The following is a 25,825-nucleotide window of genomic DNA, read 5'->3' as shown; positions in this document are numbered from 1 at the left end:
TTCGAACTAACCTGGTTCGAACCATGATACATGTAATTTGAACCAAGCTGGTTCGAATTACTACAATCAACCTCTCTTTGGTTCGAACCAGGTTGGTTCGAACCAAGAAAGCATGTAATTCGAACCAGCCTGGTTCGAATTACTACAACCAAGCTCTCTCCCCATAATTCGAACCAACCAGGTTCGAATTACATGCTTTCTTGGTTCGAACCTATCCGGTTCGAATTATTCAAACTTTTCCAGTAGTAGTTCGAACCAAGTTGGTTCGAATTACTAGCTAATACAGTTCGAACCTTGGTGGTTCGATTTATATAAAAATGCCTCTTGGCTTATTGCTGAAACAAATTTTTGTTTGACGTATTTTGATTAAACTTTTCTGCATGTGGCTTAATATGGTTTTTTGCCCTAAAATTAAGAGAAGGCTGGCTCTAAGTTATTGATTAGCAGCTCTTTACTTTTAGTGATCTCAGGTTTATATCTCTTCTTCCCTATCTTTCAGTGCCATCTACATTGTTCACCATAAAACTAACTAACATATCTATCGAATAAATACAGGATTTGGTGTCCATTGCTTACCTTATATTATTCTGCTACTACTGAGTATAATCTGATCTTATACAATAAAACAAAATATTTTGAGTTAAATCTTTATTTTATAAAAAATCGGGTAATCAAAGGTACTATTACTGTATCTTACATCTTCTTGTCTGAATAAGTGACACATGTGCTTACAAAATTATTGTCTTCAACTAGCATTGATAAACTAAAATGCAAATTCAGATTGGCTTTAAAATAATCCTAAATTGGGAGAGAGGAAAAATATTAGCATATATAAAAGAGTATTATGAAAATTTTTTGATTTAGCAAAAATTAGTTATAACTGCCAAATCTATTAGGTAGTTATTAGTGCTTTGTTTCTTTAGTTCTAAGTTAGTTTATATTAGGGATAAGTATGATTTTGGTCCCTAAGGTAGAGGCTGAAAATTTATTTCGTCCCCCAACTTTTTTTCACTCTAAAATGGTCCCCAAAGTTTCAGTTTGTTTTAAAATCGTCTTTTTTACCAATTTTATTTTTTTTATTACCAAATTACCCTTTATTAAAAAAATTATAAAATAAAATAAATATAAAATAAAAAAATAAAAAGAAGAAAGAAAGGGATACGAGAAGGAAGGGGGCGTGCAGAAGAGGGGGCGCAGAAAAGGAGGGGGAGGAAGGGGGGAGGAGGAGGGGAGAGAGAAGGGGGACCGCCACTGCACCACCGCCGTCACACCACCGTCCCGCCGTCCTGCCGACCTGCACCACCGCACCACCACCAGAAGAAAGAAAGGGATACAGAGAAGTGGGGAGAGAAAGAAAGGGGGGCGCAGAAAAGGGGGGCGCAGAAAAGGGGGAGGGGAGGAGGGGGAGGAGGGGGGAGAGAAGGGGGACCGCCGCTGCACTACCGCCGTCGCACCACCGCCCCGCCGCCCTGCCGCCCTGCACCACCGCACCACCACCATTTCCATTTCTTCTTCTTCTTCCCCGCCGCCCCGCCGCCTCGCCGCCCTGCACCACCGCACCACCACAATTTCTTCTTCTTCTTCTTCTTCTTCTTCCTCTTCTTCTTCTTCTTTCTCGCCGCCACGCCGCCCTGCCTCCCTGCCGCCCTGCACCAGCAGCACCACCATTTCTTCTTCTTCTTCTGAACTGAATTTTTTGTGAAATTTCTGGTTGTTGATTATTGTTTAAAGTGCATGTTGCTTGATTTTTCTGAAAATGATGATGATGATGACTATGATGATACTGGTGGTGGTGGTGGTTCTGCTTGATTGTTCTTTTTATTCCATTATCGATTGAGTTCTAAGTTATGGGTTTTCATTTTTCTGATTTTGGGTTCTGAGTTTTGACGATGACGATGATTTTGAGTTCTGGGTTGTTGTTCTTATATTGGTGTTTGTTTGAGTTCAGATGATTCTGAGTTTTATTGTTGTTTGTTTGAGTTCAGATTATGATTTTCTGAGTTTTGATGATGATTATTTTTCCGAGTTCTGAGTTCAGATGATTCTGAGTTTTATTGTTGTTTGTTTGAGTTCTGGGTTCAGCTTTGCTTGCTGCTGTTCTTCCGCTTCTGCTTGCTGTTCTTCTGATTTTCAATTTGTTGATGGTTTTGATTTTCAATTTGTCATTGTTGTTGTTGTTATCCATTGTTGGTTTTTTTTTTTTTTTCTGCGTTTGTGCATCTGCTTCTGCTTCCGTTAATGTTGAGGAAGAAGAGGGGTGTTGAGGAAGAAGATGGGAGGGGAGGGGAGGGTATTTTCGTCCAAAGGACGATTTTAAAATAAACTGAAACTTTGGGGACCATTTTAGAGCGAAAAAAAGTTGGGGGACGAAATAAATTTTTAGCCTCTACTTTGGGACCAAAATCATACTTATCCCTTTATATTACTATATAAATAACTACTAATTCTAAATCTTTGACACACATCAATAATAAGTTTCTCTTAACATTTTTTCTTTCAATTTTCAAATATCTCTCTCTTCCTCTCTCTTTCACCTTCCTTACACTTACATTATTAAGTTGAAACTAAGCTTCGTCATTTTCCTCCCTTTTTTTCGGGTGAATGAATTTATACTAATCGAAAAAAATATAATTGGATGGCACTTTTAATTATATTTGCAGAGTATAGATATAAAGTCTCATAATTATTCTGCTACTAACATATAAGAATGCTTTTTGGTATATTTCTAATTACTTACACAAACTACATCAACTAATTCTACTTTAACTTTTATATCCATCATCCCTCAAAAATCCGATTATAAAACCTCTAAATTCACATATTACTTAAAAAATTCAATGGATGATTAAAATTACTAGCAGAATGTACAGGTGATATTTATATGTTGTTGTTATATGAGACAGAAGATATTCCTAACTCCCAAAATAAAATGATAAGCCCCAACTGAAGGGTCTCTAGAAGTGTGGAGAGCTCTCAACCACCGGGGAGATTTCGGGGATGAATCAAGTGAGAGAACATAAGATGAGAAGACACCACATCCAACTCAAAACCTTAAGGTGTCAAAACCACCACCACGAGTATTCGTCCATCACACCGCCGCAAAACACCGCGGGACACGCCGCCCGGACCACCTTTGCTGGGAAGACTTTCGATGCTTCACCTTGAATACCCTTTAAAACCAGACCGATTAAACTATCGGCTCTGATACCACTTGTTGGGCCAACCGTGGAGAGCTCTCAACCACCGGGGAGATTTCGGGGAGGAATCAAGTGAGAGAACATAAGATGAGAAGACACCACATCCAACTCAAAACCTTAAGGTGTTAAGTTAATGGGGTCTCTCATCTTATAAACTCCTCATTCTTCCATGCTTTCTTTGATGTGGGACTAACTTCAACACTCCTCACACTTGCAACACTAACACAAACCTTAAAGCAGAAATTGATAAATTAAAATCAAGTTATGGAGGAACTGCAACATACCAAGAAGAATTGTGGCGAAAGGGGTCCAAGACAACTGCGAGCGGAATGAAGGCGTGGGACTTACTGCAAGATGGTGATGAGACAGGGAGCGACGAAGACAAATCCCGAAACCTGCTGCGTCTGCCGCCAGCCACGACGAGGGCAAGAATGGCACGACTGAGTGCTAGACCGGAGATAGTGAGAGATATTGGAGCCAAGAGAACAACGATGAGCTTGAGTGCGACACTAGAGACAGTGAGAGAGACCAGAACCGAGTGAGAGAAAGAGCTTGGGCGGAAGAGCACGTAGTGAGCCACAGAGTTCGAGCTTAAAGTTGAGGGAAGAGACTTAGGATTACTAAACGATGTCGTTCTTGCAAGTTAAAAGAAAAAAAAAAAAGCATGACCCGGTCCAATTATGTAAATGGACCGAATTGAACCAAATCTAATGATTATGGTCTGGACAATTAGGTTTATTGATATTGGTTTTTTTTTAATCTTTTAATTATTAAACCAATTTATTAAATGCATCCAATCATAGTTTGATACCTAAGCATCCTTAAAAAAAAAAGTCTTTTGCGGTAACTTTATGGGAGTATCCAAATGTTAAATTCCGTTTACACACCCTAAATTACATAGAATAAATAAAAGTATTCTGATTAAATAAATTGAAATTTATTACATCATAAAATTAGAAATCCAACGAAGAAGTTCACTAAATTCTTTACTCCATCTACCTTACCTTATTTCATAAATCCAAACATAGTCTTTCAAGCAATTAAAAATCTAAAAGATTAAAAACTATTTTTTATTCTTTATTTCAGATTTAAAGAAAAAAAGAAAAAAAAAGGGTCAAATGGAACAAGCCCCATTTCATTGCAGACAAGTGAAAACACTCCCATGCAAAGTTTTCTCAATTTCTTATTTTTTTTTTTTTTACCAAAAGATACGAGACTCGAACCCGCAACCTCTTAATTGAGTATGGGAAGATTATGCCATTTGAGCTATTATTCATTGGCAAAAATTTGGAAAGATAGGAGACTCGAACCCGCAACCTCTTAATTGAGTATGGGGTTATTTTCCAATAAAGTTGCAATCGAATATAGTTTGAAGGAACCAAAAATGACAGGCATAGTACTACTACCCAGAAAATTTACAGGTATACGAACTCAAAAGTTATTTGTATTGGAATATATATATATATATTTTTTTTGAACAAAGGATGAGCACAAGTCCATTAATCCTAAAACAAAACATTCAATACAAAATTTAGAAGACATATGTTAAATCTGGATAGAAGATACATATAAAACACCTTATCAAAGATGCTCCTAACTTCAGTAACTTGCTGAAACATGCACACCAGAGCCTGCAAACAACTTTTGGTATCTCATGTGTGAACACCCTACTTTCCTTGTTCTTCCCCAGTGCCGCCAAACTTGTCCGGAAGTGACAGTAAACTCTCAGTAAACATAACCATCTTCGAGTCATTATCACGACAACTAATTCTTAGAGACTCCACCGATACACCTTTATCGCTGACTTTGACCAACTCATTGTTTTTGGTGCCAACAAGTTCACCTTTATTGAAACACAAAGGGTGGATTCCAGGAGCACACAATGGGTAGATTCCATGAGCATAAGGAAGCACAACATTGAGCTTAGTCCAAGATAACTCCTTCATTACCCAGATCTCAATCTTCTGGTCTTCCGTGAAGTTCAAGTAAGATATCCCAAGGCATCCAGCAAACAGCTTTAACAGCCGACGGGATCCGCCTGAAGTTGGAAATGACACCATTGATAGATGCTTTCCGGCTAAGTCGAAGGCAACAATCACAAAATTCACTTCCATATCTTTAACGGCCAACCAATAAAGAACCCCGTTACAAAACACTGCACAATCAATGGTAACCAAATGAGGAGGAAGATGGCCACACTCAATTTCTTTCCAGGAATTGGTTCTAACAGAAAAATATTCCCAATGAGGTCTCCATTCATGTCCGTCACCCCATCCTACTACTACTAAATAATCATCACAAGATTCATCATAGCCAAGACCACCCCATAAATTGTTTGACGAGCCAAAACCCATCCAACAAGGAACATCAGGGTCAGCAACAGGGTACGGCACTGATCTGTGAGAACCCGTTACAGGGTTCCACAGAAGGAGTGGAGCGCCATGTACATGAATGCGCAACAGTATGAAGCCCCTACATGAACCTAGAATACTAAGGCTGAAATGGCGACAACTTAGAGGAAGCTGAAGCGCGTAATCGCCGCGAATCGAAGCTTCCAGATCTACACAACGAGCCTCGGGAACCTCACTCGACAAGTACAAAAGCCTAGTGTTCTTATTGGTGGGTGCAGCATCAGCAGTATCGTAATGCAATTTTGCAAAACGTGAATCAGAAATCAGAGAAAGCCATTGTTTTGAGACGCACCTGAACCGAATTAGGGATTTTACCGGCAACCATACTAGGATTTTCTCCACCAATTCGAGAGGGAGAACCTTAGCTTCAGCATCAGCCTCGTGCTTCATCTTCTCAAGTCTCGGAGGAGAGTGGAGAAGGACCGAGTCTGACTGAGTAGTTCGCAGGGGCAGAGACGAAGCACAGCAACGCAGAGAGACCGGAAAGTGTGGTGCGGCGGCGGTTGGAGTGGTGGCGGTGCTGAGTGCTGAATATGATAAATGTTTATTGGTTTTGCATTAGATTAGTTGGTCAATTTTTTTTTCGGTCCTCAATGTTTTTGGTATTTATTTTCCAGTCGCTGTTATATAAAAAATAGACTCCAAAATGGGCTCAGCGTGATTGTTTCTTTGGGCTTTGGCCCCGAAGTCAATAAAAAAAACCGATGCATAATGTTCCAGAGAAAAACAAAACTATACAAAATGTGAAGTATTTTAATGGGAATAATCTAAAACTAAAACTATTACAAAAAAAAAAAAATCTAAAACTAAAACTACTATAATTATGTCTCTGTGTGTTTAGTCCCATTTTTAAATAAAAAATTGAAACTATATAAAAGAGTATTATGAAACTATATAAAGTTGAGGGAAGTGACTTAGGATTGCTGAACAATATCGGTCTTACAAGTTAAAAGAAAAAAAAAAAAAAACATGACCCAATCCAATTATGTAAATGGATTGAATTGAACCGGATCTAATGGTTATAGTCTCTGGACAATTAGATTTATTCATGTTATTATAAAGACCTTTTCTTTCTTTAATCTTTCAATTATTAAACCAGTTTATTAATTATTAAATGCATCCAATCATAGTTTGACACCTAAGCATCATTAAAAAAAAAGTGTTTTGCCGTAACTTTATGGGAGTATCCAAATGTTAAATTCCGTTTTACACACCCTAAATTACATAGAATAGATAAAAGTATTCTGATTACATAAATTGAAATTTATTACATCATAAAATTATAAATCCAACAAAGAAGTTCACTAAATTCTTTACTCCATGTACGATGTACCTTACCTTATTTCATAAATCCAAACATAGTCTTTCAAGCAATTAAAACTCTAAAAGATTAAAAGCTATTTTTCATTCTTTATTTCAGATTTAAAAAAAGAAAAAAAAAAGGTCAAATGGATCAAGCCCCATTTCATTGCAGACAAGTGAAAACACTCCCATGCAAAGTTTTCCAATAAAGTTGCCATGGAATATAGTTTGAAGGAACCAAAAATGACAGGCATAGTACTACCCAGAAAATTTACAGGTATACGAACTCAAAAAAGTTATTTGTATTGGAATAGTTTTTTTTTTTTTTTTTGAACAAAGGAAGACAACAAGTCCATTAATCCTAAAACAAAACATTCAATACAAAATTTAGAAGACATATGTTGAATCCGGATAGAAGATACATATAAAAACCTTTTGCTCCAAACTTCAGTAACTTGCTGAAACATGCACACCAGAGCCTGCAAACAACTTTTGATATCTCATGTGTGAACACCCTACTTTCCTTGTTCTTCCCCAGTGCCGCCAAACTCGTCCGGAAGTGACAGTAAACTCTCAGTAAACATAACCATCTTCGAGTCATTATCACGACAACTAATTCTTAGAGACTCCACCGATACACCTTTATCGCTGACTTTGACCAACTCATTGTTTTTGGTGCCAACAAGTTCACCTTTAGTGAAACACAAAGGGTGGATTGCATGAGCATAAGGAAGCACAACATTGAGCCTAGTCCAAGATAACTCCTTCAATACCCAGATCTCAATCTTCTGGTCTTCCGTGAAGTTCAAGTAAGATATCCCAAGGCATCCAGCAAACAGCTTTAACAGCCGACGGGAACCGCCCGACGTTGGAAATGACACCATTGATAGATGCTTTCCGGCTAAGTCGAAGGCAACAATCACAAAATTCACTTCCATATCTTTAACGGCCAACCAATAAAGAACCCCGTTACAAAACACTGCACAATCAACGGCAACCAAATGGGGAGGAAGATGACCACACTCAATTTCTTTCCAGGAATTGGTTCTAACAGAAAAATATTCCCACTGAGGTTTCCATTCATGTCCGACACCACCCCATCCTACTACTACTAAATAATCATCACAAGATTCATCATAGCCAAGACCACCCCAACAAGGAAAATCAGGGTCAGCAACAGGGTACGGCACTGATCTGTGAGAACCCGTTACAGGGTTCCACAGAATGAGTGGAGCGCCGTGAACATGAATGCGCAACAGTATGAAGCCCCTACATGAACCTAGAATACTAAGGCAGAAATGACGACAACTAATAGGAAGCTGAAGGGCGTAATCGCCGTGAATCGAAGCTTCCAGATCTACACAACGAGCCTCGGGAACCTCACTCGACAAGTACAAAAGCCTAGTGTTCTTATTGGTGGGTGCGGCATCAGCAGTATCGTAATGCAATATTGCAAAACGTGAATCGGAAATCAAAGAAACCCATTGTTTAGAGACGCACCTGAACCGAATTAGGGATTTTACCGGCAACCATACTAGGATTTTCTCCACCAATTCGAGAGGGAGAACCATAGCTTCAGCCTCAGCCTCGTGCTTCATCTTCTCAAATCTCGGAGGAGAGTGGAGAGGGACCGACTCTGACTGAGTAGTTCGCAGAGGCAGAGACCAAGCACAGCAACGCAGAGAGACCAGAAAGTGTGGTGCGACGGCGGTAGAAGGAGTGGTGGCGGTGCCGAGTGCGGAGTGCTGAATAGTGAATATGATAGATGTTTATTGGTTTTGCATTAGATTAGTTGGTTAATTTTTTTTTTCATCTACCAATTTTTTGGTACTTATTTTCCAGTCGTTATTATATAAAAAAAAAATAGACTCCAAAATGGGCTCAGCGTGATTGTTTATTTGGGCTTTGGCCCCAAATTTAATAAAAGAAGAAATGCAACTATACATAATGTTCCAAGTTAAAAAATATAATACGATACATAATGTTCCTGAGAAAAAAAAAAAAAAACTATACAAAATGTGAAGAATTTTCATGGGAATAATCTAAAACTACTATAATTATGTGTGTGTGTGTCTGTGTTTTTGTCCCATTTTTAAATAAAAAATTGAAACTATATAATTAACATTTTAACAATAAAACGATTTATTATGAAACATTACATAATTTAATAAAATTTAATTGATTTTGAAAATGACTTTAGGTTCAAAAGTCACTCTAATTCATACTATGTAAATAATAATAATAATAATAATAATAATAATAATAATTGTAAGTCAAATTTTTCGAGTTAAACTCCAAAGTGGTCCCTGAGATTCCCGATTTGCACCAATTTAATCCCTAACTTACCAATTGCACCATTTATGTCCCCGATTTTGTTAAAATTGCACCAGGGTCGTCCCTCCCCACATCTCCGGCCAAATTGACTGCCGCCGTCAGTGACATGGCGCTGAGATGCCACGCTGGATCACTTTTGGCGCTAAAAGATGGAACGACGTCGTTTGATATACGTTTAGAACAAAACCCAAATAACCCATAATCACTTCATCTTCCTCTTCGTCTTCTGAAAACCAAAACAACGCACCATGAAGTCTTGAGTTCTGGGCACTGTATAAGGGTTTGAAGGTTGAAAACGTTTTGTTCCGTGGAGTTCGCTGCGATTGTTATAGTTTTGTGCGATCGTTGTCGTTGACGGAAGCAGAAGGAGTTCATCGGGAGCACACGAAGGTACGTTTGAACTCGGAAAAAACAATACTTTTCAACAAAAAAAATATGCATCAATGTCTGTATTTGTTGAAAACTTGATTTTGGGTTGATGAAAGTTTAAAATTTTTTCATTATCTGTTAGGGTTTATGTGGGTGGGGGAGAAATTTTTTTCCATGCTCTGTTTTTAATGCAATTTTAGTTGGGTTAGTTGATGGGTGTTTCTGGTGTTTTGTATGTGATTGAATGTCAATTTTTGTTTTTGCATGTATGAAATCTGATTGTTTGATTCCTGAATTTGGTTTTTTGCATAATGCAGATGGAGACTTTGATGGATATCATGTTCCATCATGGGGGAACACTTAAAAAAAATGATGATGGAATATTAGTGTACTCACCAGATAACAGAACTTGCTTAGGAGATTTAGATGAGGACACGTTGGATGTGTTCTTGTAAGGAACTATTACAAGGAGCTTGGGTATGACAACATAATTCAGTGTTGGTGGCTGCCTCCGGGGAGGAGCTTAGATGGTGGACTGAGGGCTCTTACATGTGATGGTGAGTTAAGAGATATGTGTTTTGCTGCACAGAAGAATGATGGAGTTGTTGATGTGTATTTTGAGCATGGGGTGTCCACACCAGAGGTGATTGCAGGGAATGAAGTTGTAGTATGGCTTGATGATACTTGTGAGGGAGATTTGGTGAGCAAGAAGAACACTAGTGAGGGTCCCAAAGCTGATGGCAACACGTCAAACCCAAATACAGAACCGAATCCCATCCCAAAAGCAAACCCAAGTCCCAAAAACAATCCTATTTCACCCCCCGAAACCAACCCTGTCACTATTTCAAACCCCATTGATGATAACACAACCTCCAATCCAAATCCTGCTAGGGCTCATGACAAACCCATTCTAAAGCCCAATTATAAATCAAAGCCCATGCCAAAGTCAAAGCCCAACCCAACATCCATCTCCAAACCCAAACTGACTGAAAAGCCCATTCAAAAACCCAACCCAGGCCTGAAAACCAAATTGAGAGAGACTACCAAGGCATGCTCCATAGCAAAAGAAAAAGACAAATAAAAAATGAAGTCCAAACCTCAGTTCTTACCTAAGAGAATTACAAGATCTCAAGCTGCTGGAACATATAGAAGGTCTGCTAATAAGGGCAAGAAAGCTCTTCATGTTGACTTAACTGTAAATGATGACTCTAGTGAGGATGATAGTTCAGAAGATAGTTCCTTTAAGCCAATCCAAGAAGACAGTTCTAGCAGTGAAGACAATGCAAGTATGTCCAAACTAAGAAATAGGAAACTAAAAGAAGTCAAGAGACATGCATATGTTGCTGCTAAGACAAAAGAGAACATAATGCAACCAAATGATGCATTGGTTGAGGATGTGTCAGATGGAGAGGTGGAATTGGGGTTTGTGGGAACTCCAGGGATTGTTGATGTGTATGAAGCACTTGACCTAGGTGCAGAGTCTGATGGTGCTAATTCTTGGCACTCAGAGAAGATGAAGACTCCTCCTAATTCAGAGGATGAGCTGCAATCTGATGAGGACTCAGACGAATTCCCAATCTTTAGAAATGGTGCAAGATTCGGTGAGCTACAACTACAAGTGGGGATGAAATTCAATACCAAGTATGAGTTCAGAGAGGATGTAAGAGAGTATACTATCCAATAGGGGAGGATAATTAAATTCAAGAAAAATGACAATATTAGATGCAGGGCTGTGTGCAAGGTGAAAGAGTGTGCATGGGTTGTGTATGCCTCAAGAGACTGTGATGACTCATGTTGGCAGATCAAAACTTTCAACGACGATCATACTTGTGCAAGGGAGAACACCAATAGGGCTGCTAATAGGGCTTGGGTTGCTAGTAAATTAGTGAAAAAGGTAAGAAAATACCCCAGTTTCAAGTAATGTGAGGCTGCTGTGTACTTCAGGACAAAGTGTGACCTTATGCTGAATAGAAATTCCATTGCAAGGGCACTGGCAGATGCAAGGAATGTAGTATATGGGGATGAGAGGGCACAATATGCAAAGTTAAAGGACTATGCTGAAACTTTACTGAAGACGAATCCTGGATCTACGGTTCAGATCTGTGTCGAACCTCAACCAAACGGAGAGGTCATATTTGATAAGATGTACGTCTGTTTGCATGGTTACAATATGGGATTCAAAGCAGGTTGTCGCCCCTTGATCGGGCTTGATGGGGCATTTCTAAAGACACAATTCGAAGGTCAAATCTTGGCTGCTGTGGCACAGGATGCCAATCATCACATTTACGTGATTGCCTGGGCTATAGTTGAAATAGAGAATACGGACACTTGGAAATGGTTCTTGGAACTGCTTCATGCTGATCTTGGAGACTACAAGACTAACGGATGGTGCTTTATTTCTGATATGCAGAAGGTAATGTTACCTTTCATATGCCTTTAACAATCTATGAGTCTCTGAATTTATAATGAACTGTCTTGGAATATTGGTTGTTACATATGGTTGTATTTTGTATGCATGAGGTTGCTTGTGGATAATATGCACAGTTAATTATGTAGCTATAGCAGTAGGGACGAATCGTGCATTTTACACCTAAATGAAGGGACTAAATTATATTAAAATGCGAAAGTCAGGGACTATATTAGGGTCATTAATGTAAACTCAGGGACTGTTCTGTGGCACGATAAAAGTGTGTACATCACTTTTTGGTTTTGACACATAGTGTACCAACAATGTTTTGCAGGGTTTAATTCATGCTGTGCAGGAGGTGATGCCAAGAGTTCACCACCGTTTCTGCGTTTGGCACCTCTGGAGGAACTTCAACAAACAATGGAAGGACCTTGAGTTGAGGGGACTGCTTTGGGAATGTGCCAAATCAACAACGTTCCAGGATTTCATTGATAATCTGAACAAGATTAAGAGGGTGAACGAGGAGGCTTGGGCATATCTCAACAAATGGCCTAGAGAGTCATGGACAAAGTCCCAGTTCAGCCATAGGCCAAAACTGGACAACATTTGCAACAACGCCTGTGAGATTTTCAACGCAAGAATCAAAGAGGCCAGAAGCAAACCCATCATCACATTACTTGAGGAGGTGAGAATGTTTGTGATGAGAACTATTGCGAAGAATAAGGTAAAATTGGCAAATCATGTTGGCATACTCCCCCCTGTAATTCAAAGTCGCCTAGATAAAATCAGAAAAGAATCAAAGAACTGGATGCCTATCTGGACCGGTGATGAAGACTATGAAAAATTTGAGGTTCATGGCATCCAACAAACATGGTAGTGGATCTTGGAAAAAGACTATGCACTTGCTAATTCTGGATGCTGACCGCTGACCTTTATCAACCTCTTTAACTTAATTATTAATATTTGTGTACTTTGATGACTGTGATTGTCTTACTCTGCATTTGTGTGACTAACTGTAGGCATTCCTTGTGTTCATGCATGTGCTGCCCTTGCAAGGGTAAACAAGAGGCCGGAAGACTTTTGTCATCAACTGTGTACTATAGAGGCATACAACAAGACTTATGCCCATCACATTAACCCTCTTCAAGGCCAATCATTGTGGGAGAAATCCATGTACACTCATCCATAGGCCCCTACCATTAGGAGGAGGCCTGAAGCTCTGACAAAGAAAAGGAGAAAAGATGTTGATGAGGGGAACAGTGGTAGCAAGAAAGCCAAACCAAGTGGAAGTTTGAAAAGGGTTTTGAAGCCATTCACATGTAGGTATTGTGGGGTAAAAGGGCATATTAAGAGAGGGTGCTCAAAGAAGAGACTGGATGAAGTAGCTGCTGCTGTTGCAGCTGCAAAGGCTGCTGCAGATAAAGCCAAATCAAAGGCTGCTTCAGAGGCTGGCCCTAAACCTCATACTGCTGCTTCTGCTACTCAGGCTGGCCCTCAACCTCAAACTGCTACTTCTGCTTTAAATCTTGGCCCTCAAGCTCATATTGCTGCTGCACCAGTTGATAAACCTCCTGTTGTGGAGATTGAGATATCACAACCAAACTACGAAGGATCACAGGTAATACAATTCTTGACGAAACAATAGAGCAAAATATATTTTTATTGTTTTCTGGGCTCATGTGTTTGAGCTATTTTCCTGCTGTAGGACATAGCAGGAACTACTGCACCTGCACCATCAAGGCCGGAGAAGTTGCCCACCAAAAGGAGGAGCTCACCACCACCTCAATCAATTCGTGTAGATCCAATGCAAGGAGCCAGTGAGGCAACATCTTTTAGATTGGCCAATTTTATGAAGTTTGTTCCAACTCCCGGTTTCAGAGCACCAAGGAAAAAGAACAATTCATGACTTTGACATCAAGATGTTTAGGACAGTACTTGATTGTTTTGTTAAAGGCAATTAATAGACAGTAGCTTTGTGTAGGTTGCTTGTCAAAACTTTTGTATTGCCAGCCTTGATATATTAGTTGTGGCACTTCTTTTGTTTCTTTAATGTTTGCAACTCAGATATGTAAATGTTTGCTACTCAGATATGTTTATCTTTGCTACTCAGATATGATTATCTTTGCTACTCAGATGATCTATAATTATTTCTCTTTATGATAACTAGTCTATCAAAAACAGGGCATAATATAACTGAAGATAAAAAACCAACTCTTACTTTCATTCATCCATGAACACATTGCATACAACATAACATTGTCAGAACTTCAAAGTCATAACCAATACAACAACTACAACGAACAACACCATCATGCCTAAGAATTGTATCATACATTTTTGGGTCCTCACTTCAGCTTCCAATTTTCCAATCCTCCAGGCTAAATTGACTCTCACTTGCTCATTGTCAACTACAGTTGCATCCACTCTTCCTTCATGTTCCTCTTCTTCTTCTAGATCATCAGCCCAGAGAAAAAATCCACATCATGTTTTTCCCCTAATCTGAATATGAGATATGATAAGAAGTAAAGAACAGAAAATCACTAAACAATTTTTCTCACAAAAAACTCACATTGTAATTTGGACAATCGAAGAAGGGCTTATCTGGGTTGGTATTTGTTCCGGACCAACGAAGCATGGGCCGGCAGCCGCATCCACAGCGGTCAGGCACCCGCGACGGTCTGGTCCGACTCCGCGTTCTCGTCGTCGATCGTGTAGAGCTTCCCTGACCCTGGCTCGGACACCCAATCATGGTTTTCGTTTCAGTTTCACGAGTAACAAAAAGGAAGCATGAGAAGAACGTTGCTGGGCAGAGACAAGAAAAACGTTGCTGGACAGAGACAAGAAGATGAAGTGGGATAACGACGTCATGCTACAAATTAGGGTTAAAACTAGGTATAGGGACCAAATTGGGTCAAACAGTTTCAATTGCCACCTCAGCTAGCCGTTATCTACGCCAGCGTGGCATCTCAGCGCCATGTCTCTGCCGGCGGCAGTCAATTTGGTCGGAGATGTGGGGAGGGACGACCCTGGTGCAATTTTAACAAAGTCGGGAACATAAATGGTACAATTGGTAAGTTAGAAACTAAATTGGTGCAAATCGGGAATCTCAGGACCACTTTGGAGTTTAACTCCAAATTTTTCTAATTTTGATCGAACTAATTTAGTGCTTTTTAATTGGAGGGTGGATTGAGATTGAATTGAAACCTCATAATATTGAATCTTATACTGTTATACATTTATTTATTTTATTTTATATACTTTATTTGCTAGTTTTGCTTCTTCGATGAGTAGGATAATAGAGTCATTAATTGCCACGTAAATGGACCAATAAGAGAGTGACAAACCAGGCGCAAGTGAAACGACACTGTTCTGATGTCGTATTGTGATTTGGGAAAAACATGAATCTCACGAACACAAACATTACAAATCTCTAAGCTTCTTTCGGAGTGTTGAAAATTCCACATTTATCACAACACCACCATCACCAACACCAACCCTAGGGAGAAGAAAAGGACCCTCCTTTCACTCATGGCTTCCGTCAAAACCTTCTGGATTTTCTCTCTCGTTCTTCTCCTCCTCGCTTCTCCTTTCGTTCAAGGTCAGCTACCCCCAAATTGTAGATCTAGATCTGCTTTTGAACTACGATCCATGCATGTTTCTGTTGCCATGATCTGTTATTGGATTTGTCATGGAAATGAAGATTCCTTTCAACTTTTTCTTTCTTTAATTGCTACCCGAGTGGTTCTCTTTTCAGCTCCGGTTTTGAGCTTTGATCTGCTTTTAGCTCCGTTGAATTTTGACTTTTTGGGATTATGACCATTGTTGGAAATCGTGATTTTGTTTTGTTTTTTTTTTTTATCAGCTTTGTTTTGTTAATACGAGTGCACCGCATTACCCTTCTGAGGAATTGAGCTATGGATAGTGAAAAATATAATTTTTTTATCATAAATTTTTTTTTGGCACTTGACTACTGGCATTATATTTTAGGACCAATTATGGAAACATTCAGCAGCGTTTAAATAAATTTGATGTTGATTTGTTAGTGAATTTTTCAAAGCGAATTCTCAATTCGAATCATGAATCTCGTGAAGCGTTTATGCCACTAAATGAATGCTACATTTATCTGGTTTTGTTCATATGCATGGTTGTTCTGTTAGCATGGTTTTGATTATAAGCTTGATAGAGCTTGTATTTTAGTATTTTACTCTCTCTGTGATATTTTGGTTTATTTGCTCTCATTCCCTACTGACAAATAACTTGTATGCATGTTTGTTTTTATGCATTCTGTGCATGACCATGATTGAAGTTAGTTCTTTTCTTCTTTGCTAGTTGCTAGGTGCCAGTCTGATTCAGATTCAGATGAAGCTGTGGACACTACCACTGAAGAATCAAATGATATTGGCATCGTTGGTGATGATGTCCAAGATTTTGGTGATGCAACGACCTTCCCTGCTGCTCCTGGAGTTGATACCATATGTGTTTTTCCGAAAAATAGTGCAAGACGTAATAGTCATTATGCTTATCCCACAAAAATGTGATTTTCAATGTATTCTTTTATTTGTATTTTTTCAACTGTGGATTGATTTTATTTTATTTTTCATATGATGCAGTGATAACAGCTGGAGAAGAGACAGAACTGCTTGTTGGTTTGAAAAATGATGGTAACAATAAACTTTGATACATGTGATTTTAGCAATGCAGTATCCTGCTTATAGATTTCTGTCCTACTATTGTGCCTTTCATTTTTGTCTTATAACACGCGTTTAAAAATAAACATTTCTTCAGTTTATGTTACATCATTTTTCTTAATAGTTTCTGAGTTCCCTGTTGTTAGAGGCCAGCATTTAAGCAATAAAAATAAATAAATAAATAAATAAAGTTCTCATCCATTAGTTGATTTCATTTGTTATATGGACTGAAAACAGGTGATTCGAGCATGAATGTCATTGCAATTAGGGCTAGTGTTCACCTGCCGTTTGATCATCGTCTGCTTGTCCAAAATCTTACTGCTCAGGTAATAATTTGTCATTGAATTTGGTTATTTGCTTGCATTCAAGGACTATGCTTCCGAAATTACTCTCAGTTTCATGCTTGTTTAGGTCATTAGGTGTTATGAACTTATGCTTCCAAATGATGTAAATGGTGGAGACCCTCAAGAATTTAGGTCAATATTGGGAATAAGGTTTTTATTTTGAAACTGAGAATTTCAAATACTCCAAAAATTAGTTCTGGGTAGCAATACAAGCAAACTTATATAATGTTGGGTAGTTGCAATTTTTAACACATACTGTGATCTGTATTGTTTGGGTGGGTGCACATAACTGACAGAAGGTGGAAGATAGAACAAAGTTTTGTTTTCTTAAAAGACTGGATTTTGATACATCTATTGTTTGATTTTCATACATTAGAATTTAAATTGTGTTATTTGGTATCTCTATCCAATGGCCTTTTAGCAGGTTTGCATATAAAATCTATGGATATGACACCTCTGCAGAAGAAAAGAGAAAGAGAGAGAGAGAGAGAGAGGGGGGGGGGTTGATGATGGGGGTGTAGTTAACTAGTTATGATATCTCCCATTCCCTTTTTATTTTCTCCAGAGTCCCTTTTATCCCATATGGTAGCCTATCATTTTGAAGCTAGAGATTCAGAATACCCAAACATATCTCTGCTTTGACAGCTTTTCCAATTTTCTGCAATTCCTTTTTTCATCTAGTAGCTAATATGTTGTTGAAACTTTGTACCATGACTACATAGCTGACCCTCGAAAGGGCTTGTACCATGTCATTAAGACTATACTGATTCTGGAAATGGTAGCCAGCATATATGATTTAAGTATAAACTTTTGTTGTAATTTCAGGTTTTCAACAATGGTACCGTGCCAGCTTCTGCACAGGCTACATTCCCATATGAATTTGCTGTAAGCAAGTTCTTGCAGGTATTTCCATTGTTTTGAAGGTCAATGATACTTTTGCTTCTTGCTCGGAACATCACAAAGCAGTTACATACGCATTATACCTGATTATTTTTCTTCTGTGCAGCCTGGAACTTTTGACCTTGTTGGCACTATTTTGTATGAGATAGACCAGCATCCTTACCAGAATACCTTCTTTAACGGCACTATTGAAGTTGCCGAGGCCGGTGGCTTTCTTAGCATGGAATCTGTCTTCCTTGTTACTCTTGGAATTGCCCTCCTCGTCCTCCTGGGGCTATGGATTCATGGTCAAATACAACACCTATCTAAGGTATTAACAATCTCTCTACTTTTTCAAAAGTAATCCAATATTAAATGGATTGCTAATCCCAGTCGCAGTAGCTTCAGAGTTTCCGTTGGTCCTGATTTATCGTTGGACTTTTATTTGTTTGTTCATTGCTAACTACCATATGTCATGAGGTCACAAGTTAATTCATTATTTGGAGAGATCATGTTAGTGAATGTGTTGTTTTAACTGATATGGATGGTGTCAGATGTCATATAGATTGGCTTGTTTACGTTTTTTTTTTTTTTTTTGGTTCAAGCATATATAATATTGAGAAACGAAGCTGATTATGATTTAAATTATAAAATAAATCTCTAAACTTTTTGTCTATCTCTCAAGCCACTTTTATACTCTTTCTGATAATGTTATGAATATTTTCTCAGAAAACAAAGAGGGCTCCAAAGGTTGAAGTTGGGACTAGATCAACAGATGCTTCAATGGATGAATGGCTCGAGGTTTGTATGAATGCCGTATATATCGGATTCCATGTCTCCTGCAGCATTTTTAATGCATGCTCTAGGAAAATTTATAGCCACTTTTTTTTTCATTTATAACATTTTCTAGAAGTTACATAAAAAATCAGAAATCAGTGGCTGTGAATGTTCCTGTAGAACAAATAAAATGTGCTTCAAGAGCATGCAAGCATCTCTCTCTCTCTTGCAGTTCTGTTTTAAAGTTGTGTTTTTGTTATCCTCCTTCACTTTTCTTAATACTATAAAACATTGCTAGGCTTCTGAAATCTGTCCATTTCCTGTTTTTTGACACCAGGGAACTGCATATGCTCAGTCCAATGCAAACAAATCAAAGAAGAAGAAGTAGATGAACAAATACTTTCAAGTTTCAGCCACACAAAAGTCTACCATGGAGTGAAGAATCATGTAACTCAGATTAGATTGGAGAGTTTAAACTTTAAAGAGAGCATGAGGAAATAGTTTTAAAATTTAGGCTGAAAGTCCTGCCCTTCTCTGTTGTAGTTTAAAAGAAGTTTCTACATTTTTTTTTACTTATCCCAATGAAGTTGAGTTTTTTTTTTTTTTTCTAAGAAAAACTAACAGGCATATCCGAGTTAGGAAGGATAGCACAACTTTTGTTACTGTTAGAATTTTTGTTAGATAATGTTCGATTTCACTATATTTTTCGCGTTTACTATGGGTGGTGAACTTTGAATTTTGGTTTCTGGTTTCGGGTCCCTGTCTTCCTCTGTTTTACATTCATTAATAATTATTATAGGCAACTGACATGGCATGTAATAGTTTCTTCTGAATATGAATACTGGTGGTTGGGTACTTTGAAAAAGCTCGTAGTTGACACTAAATTAAAAAAAAAAAAGGGCTCTACTAAAAGTGAACTTGCCTCTTAATTATAGCAAATTTTGATAAATTTGATGTTTCTATTTTTTTAATAATGCTAAAGTGTATTTTGGTCTCTTAAATTAGTCAGATCTTAATTTTTTAAAATGACAGTCTTCAATTTGAACGAGTAAAGTGGTAATTAGTTCTTTAAGGATATTGATCTCAAACTAATTAGTCTTTGAAAAAAAGAGTATTAATTAAGTCTTCTAGAAAAGCAAACAGTGGATATGTTATCTTTTTCTATCAATTTATCATTAACATGTATGTTTATGGAGAATTGTCATGGAATAATAACTTTTGAAGTAAAATTTTACATGTTTTGTTAGGATTTATGATAAAATAAAGAGTAATTAACGACAGTTATATGGAAATTCATAAGACAATGAATGTTTCACAATCTACATGGAAATTCATAAGACAATGAATGTTTCACAATCTACAATATCATCATTCTCATGTTTTTGTGACAGCAATGAGACACATTAGTAGATAACGGTATCCGTAAACAGAAGAATATAACATATCCACTGTTTATTATCATAGAGGATTTAATTAATATTTTTATTTTATTTATGAACTAATTAGTCTGATATCAAAATTCTCAAAAACCTAATTGTCACTTTACTCATTTTAAAGAAACCACTTCTATTGACCAATGCCTAATTTTCAACCAACATCTCTCTTCACTTAATGTGGATATATTTTATTCAATCTTGTTACGTGTACATTAAAAATTAATTACTAAAATACAAGTTGAAATATAAAATACATATTAAAAATAAGTTAAATAATACATATATTTATACACAAAATATATAATAACTGATTTAGTAACTAATTTTTAATATATACATAATATTTTTTAATTTTATTTATGGTATAATATCTTAATTTGGTTCATATTACTTAATCAAATTAAAATTAGTAGACACTAACTAAATCACAAGATTCAATTCGAAAACTATATTGACCATGTCTACTGGCCATTATAATGTTATGGTGGTATTTAACTATCACTATACTAAAAGTTGTGAGACAAAAATTTGCCTAAATGTTAACATGGGTCACATTATTTTAAAGTTGAGATCTTAATGGATTATTTTTAAATCAAATTGACTTATCCTCCAGTTTTAGAACCTGAAATGAAAATTACATCTAACTATTATCATGTGCTATACTTGAGCTTATATTTAATAAATGCCGTTCATAGTAGGAGGCTTTAGCTACTTAGCAAAATTAATTTAAGACTATAAATAGCATAAGCAAGTTTAGATTCTTTGGAAAGTGATAGCCAATTCTATAGAATAATTCACTAGAAATTAGCAAAACGTCATAATTTTATTTCTATAATTGATAGAGTTTTGCAATCCTATAACTATATCATATATCCAAAAAAATCATAATGAAAAGATGGATCATAATTCATAATCATGGCAACAACGAATGTCTATGAAATATCTAAATAGGTGTACCTAGAAACTAAAATAGTGGCAATTATTAATTATAACAAGAAAAAATATCTTATAGATTTTAGCCTTTTTATCTTGGAGAGTAAAAGCCTAAAAGGCATTTGAACCCTTATAAAAGACTAGGATATTAAATTATAAGTCTTATTGATTATGATAAAAAATATTTTTCAAGAATAAAAATTGTCTTTTTTATAATAGAAAAAAAAAATACATCATATGCAATGCATACCCTTTTTAAAAATTTAGTTAAAATTGTCAACTTTATATTTAACTTCACTCTTCAAAATATATAATTTGTACATTATTCCTTACATAGCTACCTGCGAAATAGATAACTATACAAACCATGTATATATGCATAAATTAATTATTATAACATAATCTGCCTATTCTACCTAACTACTTTTAGAATTTAGTTTTTCAAGAGTAATTAACGAACAATCTAATTGTTTTCAATGATTTAAAATCCGATGATGTTATTAGTAACCGTTGACATATAATAGAGAACCAACATATGACATATTTGATGACAATTCACATTAAAAAAAAAAAGTTACTATTTTCCCACTATTACATATTTGTCACGGAAGTAAATATTCTTAGCTTGTTCTGATTTCTTATAGTAAGACTGAACTTTAAATTTGAATAAATTGTATAACACTTTACTTTTTAAAATATAAAATAAAATAAATTGTTAAACCTAAACTAATATGGCTCAGGTTAAATAAACTTATGATGGAAGTTACAAAGGTTTAAGTCTATTTGGTTCATAAAAAAAATCAGGCTTTGAATTTGGTCTCTAAACAATACCAATGTGTGTTAAATTGATTATTCTAATAATTTTTTAATTTTTACATGCACGTCACTTGTTAGGAGACCACTTTAATAGATACTAAAAATGTCTTTTTGTGTCATGTTATTATTGGACATTTTTATTAAACCGGTTAATAATTTATTTTTTAATAAACTAGAACAAAATCGATTTATTATAGCAACAATAATAAACTCAATTGTCTGTATTATGATTATTAGACCCGATTTGATCCGATCGAATTACACAATTTAAATCGAATATCTTTAAATTTTTTTATAAAAAAACAAATATATCTCTAATTTTTTGTTTTGCGGACATTTAAATCCCTAAAAATTTAAAAATACAATTAAATTTCTAAAAAAAATAGATTTTGTTATTGTTATTAAAAAAAATCGGTTTTATTCTAATTTGTTAAGAAATTAAAAAATAATCGATTTATTAATACGTTCAATAATAATGCGACACATAAACGTCTTTACAAAAAAGACGTTTTACGTCTTTATGGGATCATCCCCACTTGTTAAATGTCATATAGCACCTTAAAATCGTAATGTGACAAATTTTAGTTCATAAGTGGACAACTATCAATAACACATTTAGTAAAAATTTAACAAAAAAGACAACTTGACTCATTGTTTTTTTATTTTTGAGAAAAATTTATCTTGCATATTCGTAATTATCAGGATACATTAACCTAAAATTAAAGAGAGGATCAACTTTACTCAATGTGGTATCTTTTAAAGGCTATATTGACTCATAGGTGATATTTCAAAAAAAAAAAAAAAACATTTCAAGCATCAAGCTATTGTGGAATACAACTTTTGTAACAGTAGCCTTTTTTTTCCCTATCAATAGTCACAAGACTAAGGGCTATTCTTCACAAGGAATTATGCATCTTCCTATTCTCTCTTTTCTTTTAAGTGGTTCAATCATATTATAGTTGGTCAGCATAATCAACTACTTTACATGAAAAAATTTATACAGGTGCATGTGTGATCATGTTGTCTTTATTATGCTCGAATGCAGAAGCATCACTTTGTTCATAATCCTTTCTGTTATTCTCATAAAACTTCATGTGATACAGTTGATGAAAACTAAGGAATTAGTTGAAGCATGTGGTTCACGCCACCTCATCTTTTGGAACTTCAAAGTTGAAACACCTCAAAGTTTTATTTGACCTTCGGTTGCCATTTATCTTTTTTCTTAATTGAATTACCAACATTTGTCAAACATAGTCTTAGTTAAGAGATTAATGTTAACTGGTTTAGTTAATTTCCTGTTATGTTATACTTTCTGTTTTCTGTTAAAAGTTGAGAGTAAAACAAATCAACCTTTTTCACTTGTGAAGAGTACCAGAAAGCATAAACCGTTCTTTCTCCTTGTCAACACATTAAACACTATGAAGTAAACTTAACAAGTGACGAAATGCATTTATTAGAGACCTTTAAAGTAGGTTGAAACAGATGTTTGACATTAAGATACACTTAGCTGTATGGTTGAGAGTTCATAACACATTCAATGAAAGATAATGCCATTTGCTTTGCAAGGAAACTGCTACACATGCCCTTAATAATGTCTTTTTCTTTCTGTGTAATGTAGTCAGAAACAGGGTCCCTTGAACCATGTGATGATCTTAATTTCATTGTCGGTGAGCCTAACTTAGAAGATATACAATACCCAACATTTATATGTATATATATAATAAGCTTAGCTTATGTGAATCTCAATCTTATCACACACTTACTCACCTTAATAGCTTCTTATTAGTGTTACTGGGAACTGTGACATTATTGCAGTTCCATCAATATAATGCAGATTTTCACTTGGCATCAAGGAGCACTTGTGTGCTTCTTGTTGTCAGTGCTTTTTTTGGGTCTTGGATTTTGCCATGGAGACCAAAGTACATTGGAGGTAGTTGGAATTGGAGAATGCACAGATTGCAAGGAGAATAATATTAACATAGAACAAGCATTTTCTGGTATACACAGTTATTATACTATCTTATATAATACATACAAAATATCTGAATGATTTATTTCTTATACTATTTTGTAAATAATGAAAAAATAAGTTACCATATAATATATTCATACCAATTTAAGTGTTTTAGTACTTTGGAATATGTAGAGAACCTGTCATGTGTACAATCTTGTGGCATGTTCATATTTACTATAAGAGAACCATAACATATATGCAGAATCTTATGAACTTTATATCTTTCAGGATTAAAGGTGAGTATAGATTGCAAAGTATCAAATGGAGACTTCAAAAGAAGAGGTGAAGGTGAGTTTGACAAGAATGGGAACTTCAAAGTAACAATTCCAGAGGACATAGTAAAAGATGGTGAAGTCAAAGAAGAGTGCTATGCTCAATTGCATAGTGCAAAAGCTGCACCATGCCCTGCACATGATGATGATGGCCTTCACCACTCTAAAATAGTTCTCACCAAATCAAAACTTAGCACTGTTGGAAAACTGAAGTTTTCATCAGTTACATGCCCTTCAAAATTCTTCTGGCCTTTGTTCAAACACCCTCTCTTTAACCACCCTCTATTCAAACACCACCCTCTTTTCAAACACCCTCACTTGCCTAAGCTTCCACATATTCCAATTCCTCACAAGAAATTTCCACCAGTTCCACATTTTCCAATTCCTCATAAGAAATTTCCACCATTACCACCAAAACCAAAGATTTTCCATAAACACCCTCACCCTTTCTTTCCACCTATCTATAAAAAACCTCTTCCACCACCAGTTCCAATTGAGAAACCACCTCTTCCTCCACCAGTTCCAATTGAGAAACCACCACTTCCTCCACCAGTTCCAATTGTGAAGCCTCTTCCACCACCAGTTCCAATTGTGAAGCCTCTTCCTCCACCTGTGCCAGTTGTCAAGAAGCCATGTCCACCACCAAAGGTCGAGAAGCCGAAGCCGCCTCCATCGCCACCGGCACCAATAGTTATACCTCCCAAGAAGCCATGTCCACCAAAGACAAAGCCTCCACCATCACCAAAACCATCTCCACCAAAGACAAAGCCTCCACCATCACCAAAACCATCTCCACCAAAGACCAAGCCTCCACCATCACCAAAACCATCTCCACCAAAGACTAAGCCTCCACCATCACCATCACCATCACCACCATATGTTAAACCTCTTCCTCCACCTGTTCCAAAGCCATCATGTCCTCCTCTTCCTCCCAAGATTCTTCCACCTCTTCCCCCCAAGATTCTTCCACCTCCTGTTCCAATTTACAAGCCACCACCAGTAGTTATTGGTAAACCACCATGTCCACCATTTGTGAAACCTCTTCCTCCACTACCAAAGCTTCCACCATGGAAGCCTCTTCCTCCACTACCAAAGCTTCCACCATGGAAGCCTCTTCCTCCTCTTCCAAAGTTGCCACCTTTCAAGAAGCCTCCATGTCCACCCCTTCCTAAGCTCCCTCCAAAGTCCTTCTTCCACCATCACCCCAAGTTTGGAAAATGGCCTCCACTCCCACCTTTCTCTCCTTCTAATCCATAGTTCCATTTTATTAGCCATTGTGCAGAACTAGGTTGTTGTTGTTGTTGGCTTGGCAACTTAATTTGCATGCATGCATGGTTTAATTCTTCATGTCTTTGTTTCTTTTCTTTCTTTGTGTATCATCAAGGATTTTTATGATGTATTTAAATGCAAATAATAAATTGTAAGCCTCCAAGGGATGTAGAATTCGAAGAGCATCATCATGAATGAAGGGTGAGAAAGTGGAAACAGAAATTGATGGATATATGTTCGATTAATTATTTGTACAAGCTTGCAATCAAGTGTATTAATTGATGAACAACTTGAGCAGTATGATTAATTTGCTGTGCTACTCCCATTTCAGAGTAACTATCCTCGGAGAAAAAAAATATTGCAATTTTTTAAAATAA

The 25,825-nt window shown here is 36.6% G+C and overlaps 4 protein-coding genes across 5 annotated transcripts; 2 read left to right on the top strand and 2 right to left on the bottom strand.

Annotated features, from left to right (window-relative positions):
• Window positions 1-4,635: 4,635 nt before the first annotated feature.
• LOC112737121 (F-box/kelch-repeat protein At3g23880) lies at window positions 4,636-6,565 on the bottom strand. The gene has a single exon (XM_025786893.3). It carries the CDS (start codon window positions 5,996-5,998, stop codon window positions 4,865-4,867), a length of 1,134 nt encoding a protein of 377 aa, XP_025642678.1. The 5' UTR covers window positions 5,999-6,565; the 3' UTR covers window positions 4,636-4,864.
• A 625-nt stretch (window positions 6,566-7,190) lies between these two features.
• Window positions 7,191-8,847, bottom strand: LOC112737120 (F-box/kelch-repeat protein At3g23880). The gene has a single exon (XM_025786892.3). It carries the CDS (start codon window positions 8,506-8,508, stop codon window positions 7,426-7,428), a length of 1,083 nt encoding a protein of 360 aa, XP_025642677.1. The 5' UTR covers window positions 8,509-8,847; the 3' UTR covers window positions 7,191-7,425.
• A 6,455-nt stretch (window positions 8,848-15,302) lies between these two features.
• On the top strand, window positions 15,303-19,573 carry LOC112737119 (translocon-associated protein subunit alpha). 2 transcript variants are annotated; one of them, XR_011870217.1, is made up of 9 exons: window positions 15,303-15,618; window positions 16,350-16,523; window positions 16,631-16,681; window positions 16,946-17,034; window positions 17,878-17,955; window positions 18,059-18,262; window positions 18,661-18,732; window positions 19,046-19,416; window positions 19,508-19,573. XR_011870217.1 is itself a non-coding variant. In XM_025786891.3 (8 exons), the coding sequence occupies exons 1-8, from the start codon at window positions 15,549-15,551 to the stop codon at window positions 19,094-19,096; spliced, it is 789 nt and encodes a 262-aa protein (XP_025642676.1). In that variant the 5' UTR covers window positions 15,371-15,548; the 3' UTR covers window positions 19,097-19,573. The 2 variants fall into 2 exon arrangements, 1 of the variants encoding a protein (XP_025642676.1); XM_025786891.3 differs by having other exon boundaries at window positions 15,371-15,618; window positions 19,046-19,573.
• Window positions 19,574-22,790: 3,217 nt separating this feature from the next.
• LOC112737118 (uncharacterized) lies at window positions 22,791-25,748 on the top strand. The gene is made up of 2 exons (XM_025786890.2): window positions 22,791-23,890; window positions 24,136-25,748. The coding sequence occupies exons 1-2, from the start codon at window positions 23,722-23,724 to the stop codon at window positions 25,434-25,436; spliced, it is 1,470 nt and encodes a 489-aa protein (XP_025642675.1). The 5' UTR covers window positions 22,791-23,721; the 3' UTR covers window positions 25,437-25,748.
• The last annotated feature ends 77 nt before the right edge of the window (window positions 25,749-25,825 follow it).

Source organism: Arachis hypogaea, chromosome 13, assembly GCF_003086295.3.
Source record: "Arachis hypogaea cultivar Tifrunner chromosome 13, arahy.Tifrunner.gnm2.J5K5, whole genome shotgun sequence".
Taxonomy (NCBI): domain Eukaryota; kingdom Viridiplantae; phylum Streptophyta; class Magnoliopsida; order Fabales; family Fabaceae; genus Arachis; species Arachis hypogaea.
This window is presented reverse-complemented; position numbering and strand designations above follow the sequence as displayed.